This window comes from Heterodontus francisci, chromosome 1 (assembly GCF_036365525.1).
Source record: "Heterodontus francisci isolate sHetFra1 chromosome 1, sHetFra1.hap1, whole genome shotgun sequence".
Classification (NCBI taxonomy): Eukaryota; Metazoa; Chordata; class Chondrichthyes; order Heterodontiformes; family Heterodontidae; genus Heterodontus; species Heterodontus francisci.
The window spans coordinates 224505374-224517614 of NC_090371.1; the positions used below are offsets into that span (position 1 = coordinate 224505374).

The 12241-nt window shown below is 43.4% G+C and overlaps 2 protein-coding genes across 10 annotated transcripts in view; one reads left to right on the forward strand and one right to left on the reverse strand.

Moving 5' to 3' along the window:
- LOC137375157 (rap guanine nucleotide exchange factor 2-like) overlaps nt 1-12241 on the forward strand; it is a 100022-nt gene that overhangs the window by 44499 nt on the left and 43282 nt on the right. The window lies entirely within an intron of this gene.
- The window catches only part of rapgef2b (Rap guanine nucleotide exchange factor 2b), a 660162-nt gene continuing 654277 nt past the window's right edge, over nt 6357-12241 (reverse strand). For all 6 annotated transcript variants that reach the window (XM_068041792.1, XM_068041802.1, XM_068041811.1 and 3 more), the window contains one exon: nt 6357-8011. In XM_068041792.1, the coding sequence (XP_067897893.1) occupies nt 7986-8011 (26 nt within the window). In that variant the 3' untranslated portion in view covers nt 6357-7985. The remainder of the gene's footprint in view (nt 8012-12241) is intronic.

A 12241-nucleotide genomic window follows, 5' to 3' on the forward strand; every position in this document is an offset into this window, starting at 1 on the left:
AAAATGCTAGTTAGGCCACAGCTGGAATACTGTGTAAAGTTCTGGTCACCGCACTATAGGAAGGATATGATTGCGCTGGAGACGGTGCAGAGGAGATTCACCAGGATGTTGCCTGGGCTGGAGCATTTTAGCTATGAAGAGAGACTGGATAGGCTCGGGTTGTTTTCCGTAGAGCAGAGAAGGCAGAGGAGGGACCTGATTTTTTTTAATCCATTCATGTGATGTGCGCGTCACTGGCTATGCCAGCATTTATTGCCCATCCCTAATTGCCCTTGAGAAGGTGGTGGTGAGCTGCCTTCTTGAACCGCTGCAGTCCATTTTGGGTAGGTATACCCACAGTGCTGTTTGGAAGGAAGTTCCAGGATTTTGACCCAGCCACAGTGAAGGAACAGCGATATAGTTCCAAGTCAGGATGTTGTGTGACTTGGAGGGGAACTTGCAGGTGGTGGTGTTCCCATGTATTTGCTGCCCTTGTCCTTCTAGTTGGTAGAGGTCGCGGGTTTGGAAGGTGCTGTCCAAGGAGCCTTGGTGCATTGCTGCAATGCATCTTGTAGATGGTACACACTGCTGCCACTGTGCGTCGGTGGTGGAGGGAGTGAATGTTTGTCGATGGGGTGCCAATCAAGCGGGCTACTTTGTGCTGGATGGTGTCGAGCTTCTTGAGTGTTGTTGGAGCTGTGCCCATCCAGGCAAGTGGAGAGTATTCCATCACACTCCTGACTTGTGCCTTGTAGATGGTGGACAGGCTTTGGGGAGTCAGGAGATGAGTTACTCGCCTCAGGATTCCTAGCCTCTGACCTGCTGTTGTAGCCACGGTATTTATATGGCTACTCCAGTTAGTTTCTGGTCAATGGTAGCCCCTAGGATGTTGATAGTGGGAGATTCAGCGATGGTAATGCCGTTGAATGTCAAGGGGAGATGGTTAGATTCTCTCTTGTTGGAGATGGTCATTGCCTGGCACTTGTGTGGCACGAATGTTACTTGCCACTTATCAGCCCAAGCCTGGATATTGTCCAGGTCTTGCTCCATTTCTACACGGACTGCTTCAGTATCTGAGGAATCACGAATGGTGCTGAACATTGTGCAATCATCAGCGAACATCCTCACTTCTGACCTTATGATTGAATGAAGGTCATTGATGAAGCAGCTGAAGATGGTTGGGCCTAGGACACTACCCTGAGGAACTCCTGCAGTGATGTCCTGGAGCTGAGACGATTGACCTCCAACAACCACAACCATCTTCCTTTGCGCTAGGTATGACTCCAGCCAGCGGAGGGTTTTCCCCCTGATTCCCATTGACCTCAGTTTTGCTAGGGCTCCTTGATGCCATACTCGGTCAAATGCTGCCTTGATGTCAAGGGCAGTCACTCTCACCTCACCTCTTTTGTCCATGTTTGAACCAAGGCTGCAATGAGGTCAGGGGCTGAGTGGCCCTGGCGAAACCCAAACTGTGCGTCACTGAGCAGGTTATTGCTAAGCAAGTGCCGCTTGATGGCACTGTTGATGACACCTTCCATCACTTTACTGATGATTGAGAGTAGGCTGATGGGACGGCAATTGGCCGGGTTGGATTTGTCCTGCTTTTTGTGTACAGGACATACCTGGGCAATTTTCCAGATTGCAGGGTAGATGTCAGTGTTGTAGCTGCACTGGAACAGCTTGGCTAGAGGCGCAGCAAGTTCTGGAGCCCAGGTCTTCAGTACTATTGCCGGAATATTGTCAGGGCCCATAGCTTTTGCAGTATCCAGTGCCTTCAGTCGTTTCTTGATATCACGCGGAGTGAATCGAATTGGCTGAAGTCTGGCATCTGTGATGCTGGGGACTTCAGCAGGAGGCCGAGATGGATCATCAACTCGGCACTTCTGACTGAAGATTGTTGCAAATGCTTCAGCCTTATCTTTCGCACTAATGTGCTGGGCTCCCCCCATCATTGAGGATGGGGATATTTGTGGAGCCACCTCTTCCAATTAGTTGTTTAATTGTCCACCACCATTCACGGCTGGATGTGGCAGGACTGCAGAGCTGAGATCTGATCCGTTGGTTATGGGATTGCTTAGCTTTGTCTATCGCATGCTGCTCACGCAGTTTGGCATGCAAGTAGTCCTGGGTTGTAGCATCACCAGGTTGACACCTCATTTTGAGGTATGCCTGGTGCTGCTCCTGGCATGCCCTCCTGCACACTTCATTGAACCAGGGTTGGTCTCCTGGCTTGATGGTAATGGTCGAGTGGGGGATATGCCGGGCCATGAGGTTACAGATTGTGGATGAGTACAATTCTGCTGCTGCGGATGGCCCGCAGCGCCTCATGTTTTGTATTGCTAGATCGGTTAGGCCTGATGGGATCTATCCTAGAATACTGAGGGAGGCAAGGGAAGAAATTGCTGGGGCCTTGACAGAAATCTTTGCATCCTCATTGGCTACAGGTGAGGTCCCAGAGGACTGGAGAATAGCCATTGTTGTGCCTTTGTTTAAGAAGGGTGGCAAGGATAATCTAGGAATTTATAGGCCGGTGAGCCTTACGTCAGTGGTAGGGAAACTATTAGAGAGGATTATTCGGGACAGGATTTACTCCCATTTGGAAACAAACGAACTTATTAGCGAGAGACAGCATGGTTTTGTGAAGGGGAGGTTGTGTCTTACTAATTTGATTGAGTTTTTTGAGGAAGTGACGAAGATGATTGATGAAGGAAGGGCAGTGGATGTTATCTATATGGACTTTAGTCAAGACTTTGACAAGGTCCCGCATGGCAGACTGGTACAAAAGGTGAAGTCACACAGGTTCAGAGGTGAGCTGGCAAGATGGATACAGAACTGGCTCGGTCATAGAAGACAGAGGGTAGCAGTGGATGGGTGTTTTTCTGAATGGAGGAATGTGACTAGTGGTGTTCCGCAGGGATCAGTGCTGGGACCTTTGCTGTTTGTAGTATCTATAAATGATTTGGAGGAAAATGTAGCTGGTCTGATTAGTAAGTTTGCGGACGACACAAAGGTTGGTGGAGTTGCGGATAATGATGAGGATTGTCAGAGGATACAGCAGGATATAGATCGGTTGGAGACTTGGGCGGAGAAATGGCAGATGGAGTTTAATCCGGACAAATGTGAGGTAATGCATTTTGGAAGGTCTAATGCAGGTGGGAGGTGTACAGTAAATGGCAGAACCCTTAAGAGTATTGACAGGCAGAGAGATCTGGGCGTACAGGTCCACAGGTCACTGAAAGTGGCAACGCAGGTGGATAAGGTAGTCAAGAAGGTATACGGCATGCTTGCCTTCATCAGTCGGGGCATAGAGTATAAAAATTGTCAAGTCATGTTGCAGCTGTACAGAACCTTAGTTAGGCCACACTTAGAATATTGCATGCAATTCTGGTCGTCACACTACCGAGGAGGTTTACCAGGATGTTGCCTGGTCTGGAGGGCATTAGCTATGAGGAGAGGTTGGAAAAACTCAGATTGTTTTCACTGGAACGACGGAGGTGGAGGGGCAACATGATGGAGATTTACAAAGTTATGAGCAGCATGGATAGAGTGGATAGTCAGAAGCTTTTTCCCAGGGTGGAAGAGTCAGTTACTAGGGGACATAGGTTTAAGGTGCAAGGGGCAAAGTTTAGAGGGGATGTGCGAGGCAAGTCTTTTTACACAGAGGGTGGTGAGTACCTGGAACTTGCTGCCAGGGGAGGTGGTGGAAGCAGATACGATAGCGACGTTTAAGAGACATCTTGACAAATACATGAATAGGAAGGGAATAGAGGGATATGGGCCCCGGAAGTGCAGAAGGTGTTAGTTTCGGCAGGCATCAAGATCAGCGCAGGCTTGGAGGGCCGAATGGCCTGTTCCTGTGCTGTACTGTTCTTTGTTTGAAATCTATCCCATTTAGCATGGTGATAGTGCCACACAACGGTACTACAACGTGATGGACGGTATCCTCAATGTGAAGGCGGGACTTCGTCTCCACATGTACTGTTTGGTGGTCACTCCTACCAATACAGTCATGGACAGAAGCATCTGCAGCAGGCAGATTGGTGAGGACGAGGTCAAGCATCTTTTTCCCTCGTGTTGGTTCCCCCACCACCTGCTGCAGATCCAGTCTAGCAGCTATGCCCTTTAGGACCCGGCCAGCTCGGTCAGTAGTGGTGCTACCGAGCCACTCTTGGTGATGGACATTGAAGTCCCCCACCCAGAGTACATTTTGTGCCCTTGCCACCCTCAGTGCTTCCTCCAAGTGCTGTTCAACATGGAGGAGTATTGACTCATCAGCTGAGGGAGGGCGGTAGGTGGTAATCAGTAGGAGGTTACTTTGCCCATGTTTGACCTGATGCCATGAGACTTCATGGGGTCTGGAATCTATGTTGAGGACTCCCAGGCCAACTCCATCCCTACTGTATACCACTGTGCCACCACCTCTGGTGGAGTCTGTCCTGCCGGTGGGATGGTGATGTCAGTGTCTGGGACATTGTCTGTAAGGTATGATTCTGTAAGTATGACTATGTCAGGCTGTTGCTTGATTAGTCTGTGGGACAGCTCTCCCAACTTTGGCACAAGCCCCCAGATGTTCGTAAGGAGGACTTTGCAGGGTCGACAGGGCTGGGTTTGCCATTGTCGTTTCCGGTGCCTAGGTCGAAGCTGGGTGCTCCAGGCTTGCTAGGCCATTTCAGAGGGCATGTCAGAGTTAACCACATTGCTGTGGGTCTGGAGTCACATGTAGGCCAGACCAGGTAAGGACAGCAGATTTCCTTCCCTAAAGGACATTTGTGAACCAGATGGGTTTTTACAACAATCGACAATGGTTTCATGGCCATCATTCGACTAGCTTTTTAATTCCAGATTTATTAATTAAATTCAAATTCCATCTTCTGCTGTGGTGGAATTCAAACCCATGTCCCCAGAGAAATACCCTGGGTCTCTGGGTTACTAGTCCAGTGATAATACCACTACGCCACCGCCTACCCCCAAAGATTGAGGTATACAAAATTATGAGGGGCATTCATAGAACAGATAGGAAGAAACCTTTTCCCTTAGCGGAGAGATCAATAACCAGGGGGCATAAATTTAAGGTCAGGGGTAGGAGGTTTAGAGGGGATTTGAGGAAAACATTTTTCACCCAGAGGGTGGTTGGAATCTGGAACACACTATCTGAAGCGGTAGTCGAAACAGGAAGCCTCAACATTTAAGTAGTATTTCTATAAGCACTTGAAACGCCACAGCATACAAGGCTACGGGCCAAGTGCTGGAAAATGGGATTAGAATAGTTAGATGCTTGATGGCTGGCACGGACATGGTGGGCAGAAGGTCTTTTTCTGTGCTGTATAACTATGGAACTAGAAAACAATAGAAGGAACTTAAAAGCCAATAAATTAACCTTCTCCAATGGAAAAAGTGAACTTCCAAGGAAAAATTTCCAATGTTGGTATTGTGGCAACTAACACATCTTTAAATCATTTTTTTATTTATTTAGAGATACAGCACTGAAACAGGCGCTTTGGCCCACCAAGTCTGTGCCGACCAACAACCACCCATTTATACTAATCCTGCATTAACCCCATTTTCTCTACTACATCCCCACCATTCTTCTACCTACACTAGGGCAATTTATAATGGCCAATTTACCTATCAACCTGCAAGTCTTTGGCTGTGGGAGAAAACCGGAGCACCGGGAGAAAACCCAAGTGGTCACAGGGAGAACTTGCAAACTCCACACAGGCAGTACCCAGAACTGAACCCGGGTCGCTGGAGCTGTGAGGCTGTGGTGCTAACCACTGCGCCGCCCCTGCAGATTCTCAGGACTTTGCATCAAGCAGGTATCTTACAGGTTGCTTACCCTTTTAGAAGTTCCAAATCAAGAGATATATTAGGTAACAAGTGCAATGTCAGTAGTTTCCAGTTCTGCTGTTTATTATTTCAACCACAAAGTAAAGTTTAGAGGTGTGCTCCCAATATGCTTCGTATTGTCGCACTAGCTTTTTATTTAGGTCATCCTGGAATTTAATCTAACTTTTCCTTTCAATTCTGAAAACTCAAAATTAACTTGTTGAGGCGAAACTAAATGTCACTAAAACAGTTGAAAATGTGCAAAACTCAATAAATGTAGATCCTTTGATTGTCAAGCAGCTCTTTCCCCGCCTCCAACATTTTTGTCATTAACAAAACTTTTCAAAAAGGAAAAAAAGCTTCAATTTTTAATGTCCCTACCGATGATTTTTCTTGCAGCATTGTCCTCTAGATTAACTCTTAATTCCTGGAGATTCTAGAACAATCCTGGAGGGTTCACACCCACATTCCTTGTATTGTGTGCCCCAGTCAGTATGGTTACAAACTTCCATAAAGAAACAACAGCATTTCTCAATTATATTTATTCCCAGCTCTGTATAAACTGGATGTAGAGGCATAAACATAGTACATTTCTACCATCTTCAACAAAAATATAACCATTATTTACAATTATTGTATTAAAAATACAAAAGGGATACAGACTCCACCAATTGTCTTTCTAAAAGACATACAGGTACAAGTAGTATCAAAAGTATGAGGAAATCACCAGTTAATCATACATTTTGCACTTAACATCACAGATTTGTTGAATTGAGATTAGCAATTCTATGTTCTACAATTACAGTTAGGTTTATATTATTTGTGCAACTCATCAATATAACTATGATTTATTCTTGTCTGCCTATATGCACACAATGTCCATAGACTGTATACTGAAACTGGCAAATTATGCATAATACAATTACATTACTAATGCATAACTGACAGACATGAAGTATTTGCAAATATGGAGGGCCTGACTATGATTATTTTACGACAGTTAAATAAAGCACTGATGTTTTAAATACAGTGAAAACACTGCAGTCTTCAATTGAAACTAAGATTATCTACTGATCAATATGATCAGCTGAGCTCAATGGAAAACATAAACACGAAAAACAAAAACCAAGAGTAGCCATTCCTCACATTTGAGTACTACTCATATTGGCAGCCTTTACTACTGGGTGCCTGCAGAATGGCAACAAAAATTCTGTTGCCAGTTCAGTAATTTGAAGGTTTAAATAGCAGCAGAGGGTGGTTTGCTTTGAAGTTTCAGCCTTCATTATAGACATGCAGTGATATTCCAAGTAGCATGAAATAGGTTAATTTCCTTGTATGTATTTCAGATTAAAAAGGCTGGAACATGTATTAAAGTATTTAAGAAAGAAATTAAGGCTTTTTTTAAAAGAAGCCTCAGTGGCCCTATCATGAAGTATGAGGGCGTAATAATATTTTACAAAGGGAAGAACTAGCCAGCATGATTCTGGGATACAGAGTGCCATCCACTGCAATGCCAATCAGTTCATTAATTTAAAATACTAATTCATAAACTCTACAATCAAAAAAATATAAGTTATAAGTGTAAAATAATACTGTGGAGATGTAGCATTTGTTGTTCTCTAAAGCTGTATTTAATCAAAAAATATCAACATAAATTAAAAATCTGTCTTGAGCTCTGTGCCCAAAAGTGAATATTACATGTTCCAAAACTAGCTGAAATACAAAAAACATTAGCATGTGTTGTTTCTTGTTAAAAACTTCACTTTTTTGTTTAAATGACTTGTGTGCCTGAATGGTTAAAAAGTCCAGCAAAAGAATTTAAACATTTCTAGGCTGATTAAAAGAATGCATCAAGAGTAACTCCATAGTGAACATAGCAAAACTCAAAGTCTGAGCACAGTTCATGGTGGGTAGTAACAGGAATAGTCTGTAGAGTTAGTTCTGTGCATTTAAAGCGACACAGTTCCAAAGTGCCAGGACAGTTTCTTCACAGTATTCCACATGCGGGGGTAAAAGCCCCATGCTGCTTTAAGGCAGGGAAGGAAGCAAGTGGCATCAGGAATTTCATTCAAGAGTGTTCCAAGGCTCCTACATCTGGATGATCTGTTGTGCTGTCCAAAATGTAGCTTGCAGTATCATGACACAACAAAAACCAAAAGAATGCAGGAAGTGAACTCTGGTCAGACTGCAGAAACTTGCTCATCTTCTGTTAAGGAAAAATTAAATTAAAAATCAAATTGAACTTCTATTAAATAAAATTCAAAGTACACAGATCAACAATAGTAAAAGCTAAAAAAGGAGTATGGTGCCAAAGTACACTGGCATATCTATATGCTGTGTCACAGAGTACTGGTCAGCACATCTGTCCCTGTGATTTTCCATGACGCAAGTTTCCAATCACACTCTATGGCCGGACTTTTAGGCTCCCCGCAGAAGCAGGCTGGAGTAAAATTGAATGGGAGGCAGAGGGTGCTGTTCAAGTTGCCTTCCTGTCCCCGCTACAATTTTACCAGCGGTAGGGGAGGTGACAAATGGCCCACCTGCTCCAGACCAATTAAGGCCCTTAAATGGCCAGTTAATTGCCACTTAAGAGCCTCCTCCCACCATCGCTGGGATATTACCAACAGTGGACAGGCAGCTCAGCATCTCAGGAGGCCCCTAGTAAAACCTGATGTCCTCCTTGCGGCTGGGCGGGGGGCCCTCCTGATTGGGCACTCTGTGCCCCACGGAGGGCCCCCCAAAGGCACAAGTTGTCTCCACTGGGGCACATCACCTACCACTTTCAACCAACCTCCCTGCCTCGCCAAGGCCCAGTCATGTGCCAATGGTGAGGCCCCACTTACCCCAATTCCGGAACCTCCTTCATTGCTACTCCTGTCACTGGGTGCAGCCCCATAAATGGCCACTGCTCCAGGTGGAACTGCTGGGACTGAAGAGCTGCTGGTGCGCTGATTGGCCAGAGGGGCAGAAGTCCCACCCGAGTCCAATTAAGCACCTGGGCCACGTAAAATCACGGTTAATCTCTGTCTCTTCCTGTCCCACTCAGCTTTTCTGTTTTACATGACTCTTCTAAAGTACTATCTACGCCATCTCAGAAAATTCTCCTGATTTGGAGATCAATGCCTTGTTGTTGGCTGCCCTGTTCTCAGAACATATTACAAGGAAGTGCTGAAGTTGCACAAACATTGATCACATGGTTTACTGGATGGATTTGCAAGCCTGACACAATGTGACATGGTGTAGATTCTATTCTGTCAACAAAAGTCATTTGCATTGGTATTGCATACTATCTTTCGTTAGCTAGCTAATACAGTTGTGCTGCTCTCCATTGATGTTTGTTTGCTTAGCTCCTTTATAGGGAGAAATGTGTTTATATCGGACTGTATTTTGATAGCATTAGATTGGCTATACACTTTATATACAGATTAATTGCCCCATGTCCGTGGCTGAGTCAATAATTTTGTCAAATGCCCGTGGTGCAACAGGTTGGTGCCTATCCCTGAAAAAAACAAGTGTCCTTTCAAAAGGGTCTGGTTCTCTTAAATAGTTTCTGGCAAGGATTGTGATGATATTTCAAAAGCAGAATAATCTAGAAATTAATCTAACAACTGCATTGACAACATAATACCGGAATCTAACAAAAAAATAACTGAAGTCAACATTTGTGTTTTAGAAGATGAACTTACCATTGCATATTGTATTGACCAATATTTCTGACAACAACAAATTTTGGTCAATACGGAGCTGGCATACTGTTCTTAAAGGGAACAAGAGTTGGATTGCCCACCTTGTAAGGTCTTCCTTCTTTGATTGGAAGCATTCATCACAGATCACAAGTATAAGAGTAACCAATGAAGAAAATTGGGAGGGAAATAGTCTTCCTCTCCACCCCACCCATTAAACCAGAGAAACATGGCAAAAAGTTGTCATTTACAGTACCAAAGGCTGCAGAAAAGCCATAAAAATCTGCAAGAACTGAATAACTAGGTGCTCCTGTGAAATATTTAAATGTGATTTCCTTAGATTTAGTAACTCCTTAAAAGCAGCAAGTACCAAATTGAGTGAGATCCTTGAAAAAACAAATTTTAAGATATAACTGTAGGTGCTGAAGCTGACCAAACTCTTCATAACCCCTGAATGCCAATTTAAGGCTGAAAATGTTTAAAAAGTGCTGGAATAAAAGCAAAATACTGTGAATGCCAGAAATCTGAAATAAAAACAGAAAGTGCTGGAAATACTCAGCAGGTCTGGCAGCATCTGTGGTGAGAGAATCTGATGGAAGGTTATCGACTTGAAACGTTAACTCGGTTTCCTCTCTGCACAGATGCTGCCAGACATGCTGCGTATTTCCAGCACTTTTTGTTTTTATTTTATATTAAAAATGCTGGAATGTGCTATAGCCAGAATGATCTAATGTTTCTACCTGTGCTTCCTCTAATCTTGCAGCAGACCCATGTCTTCACCTTACTGGCAAAGGGCCAGGGTTAACTACCAGGAATTTGGAGCTTCTTCCACTCCACCACCGTAACTTTGGCAGGAACTCCACTTACACACGGTTTACAGAAATCTTTCCGCTTAACTTATGGTGGCAGAGTGGGAAAAGTTCTGCAAACATTTATGTGAATGCTACTCTCCTGATTCTCTGAACCAACTTTATTGGATTGTGCAGTGCTGTAAGATCACTTTTCAACCATTAGTTCACCTGTAACTGGATTCTCAGCAAAAGCTTAAGACACATAATGCAAAGTTCTAATCCTGTTTTAAAGAAAGACACAAGAGATTTCAGTCATGGTTGCATTAGACTGAAATGCCTGCTGCATTTGGAATATCATTTGAAACCTGATGGCAGCATCCTGATGGATATTGAAAACAATATCAAGAAAGTACATATTTTATGATTTGGAGTGGTTCAGGTGAAGAGTGCTTGTGCATTGATAACAGGAAAGAAACATTTCTGAGGAAGAACATTCATATTGTGTAAGAAAGGGAAATAATAGAAACATTACTTTGGGGTGGTTTTAAATGAGTATTGATTTTGCAATGCTTTTCATTGGTTGCCTGGGCTTACCCTATGTGGAGGATAACTTGAATGAACAATTAAAAAATTTGGATTGATTCGTTCCTATACGCTTATACAGCAGTAATAAGCTTATATAATAAAGGCAGCATTGAGTACAAGCCCAGAATTCAACATGTACTACAATATCAGAGCCAAATGTGGTGTTAATATATTGGTAAGACAGATTTTTTTGTAGCAGTTGTTACAACCGAGGCGGGAGGAGTGCACTGTTTATTCTCGTTCCATTTCTCCACAGGTTACAACTTATATTTAAACTTTGCCACTTACTGAAATGGTTAATCATATACTCTATTTTATCCCAGAATAAGACACACCAACCAGATTTCTTTAATAAACAAAATTATCAGTTTTTGTAAAACAAATCTTAACCAGTAGTGAAGTAAAGCATAAACACACAGATTTAAATTATGAAGTTCCTTTTTTACCTTAGCCCCTCACACTCACGCGCACACACACACACACACACACACACACACACACCAGTTAACCAGAAAAATAAAATGGATTTTTGTTCAGAGCTCTGTCACTGACAAAAAAAAACATTTGGGCTGAATACTTGCTCATTCTTGAAGAAAATAGCAGATGAGATCTGTTGTGTTCCAAAACTGGCATACAGTCTAGCCTCCAAGTACACATAGATGGGTTACTGGGATCTTTTAGAACAGTTCTTTTCAGGCGGCATTGAGAATTAACTTAGCAGGCTTTTCTTTAAACATTCAGCAAGAATCTGATCTGTTCTGTGACATTTCTTCAGCAGGCTTGTCCTGTCAAGGGGCATGCGACTGTCACTTCTCTGCCCACATCTTTCCCCACTTACCAAGGTTTCTGTTCTATTTTTAATTTGAGTCATGTGACAACCAGTAAATGTTGTTGCCAAACCAGTTCTTTCAGTGTCCTCTTGATGACCCTCTTGAAAAGAAAACTGGTCCAACATTTCTTCAGTTTGACTATGAATTCCTCAAAAAATATTTTTAACAAAAAACAGAATCACTTTCATAACACAGTAAAGAGAAACATTACGCCAAAATTAATTTTAATGTTTATATTTGCTTGATATTGATGCTAATAGAAACAAAATATTACCTTAACTACCTGACGTTAATATTTCAATCCCAGACATGTTCTTATTTTTAAAAAACTCATATCTGCGAATTTTCTCTTCATGTTTCTTGGTGAATTAATTTGCTTAAGGTGAGTGATACTTGTTAGAGGCTTGCTCAGGTTGGGAAAAAAGAACCTGACCTGAACCCGACTGAACCACAGCGGACCAGAGCCCGACCCGGCCCAAGTCCCTCCGATTTTGCCCCGAGCCCGATCTGACCTGAACCCGCCCCGACTCAACCCAGACCTGACCAT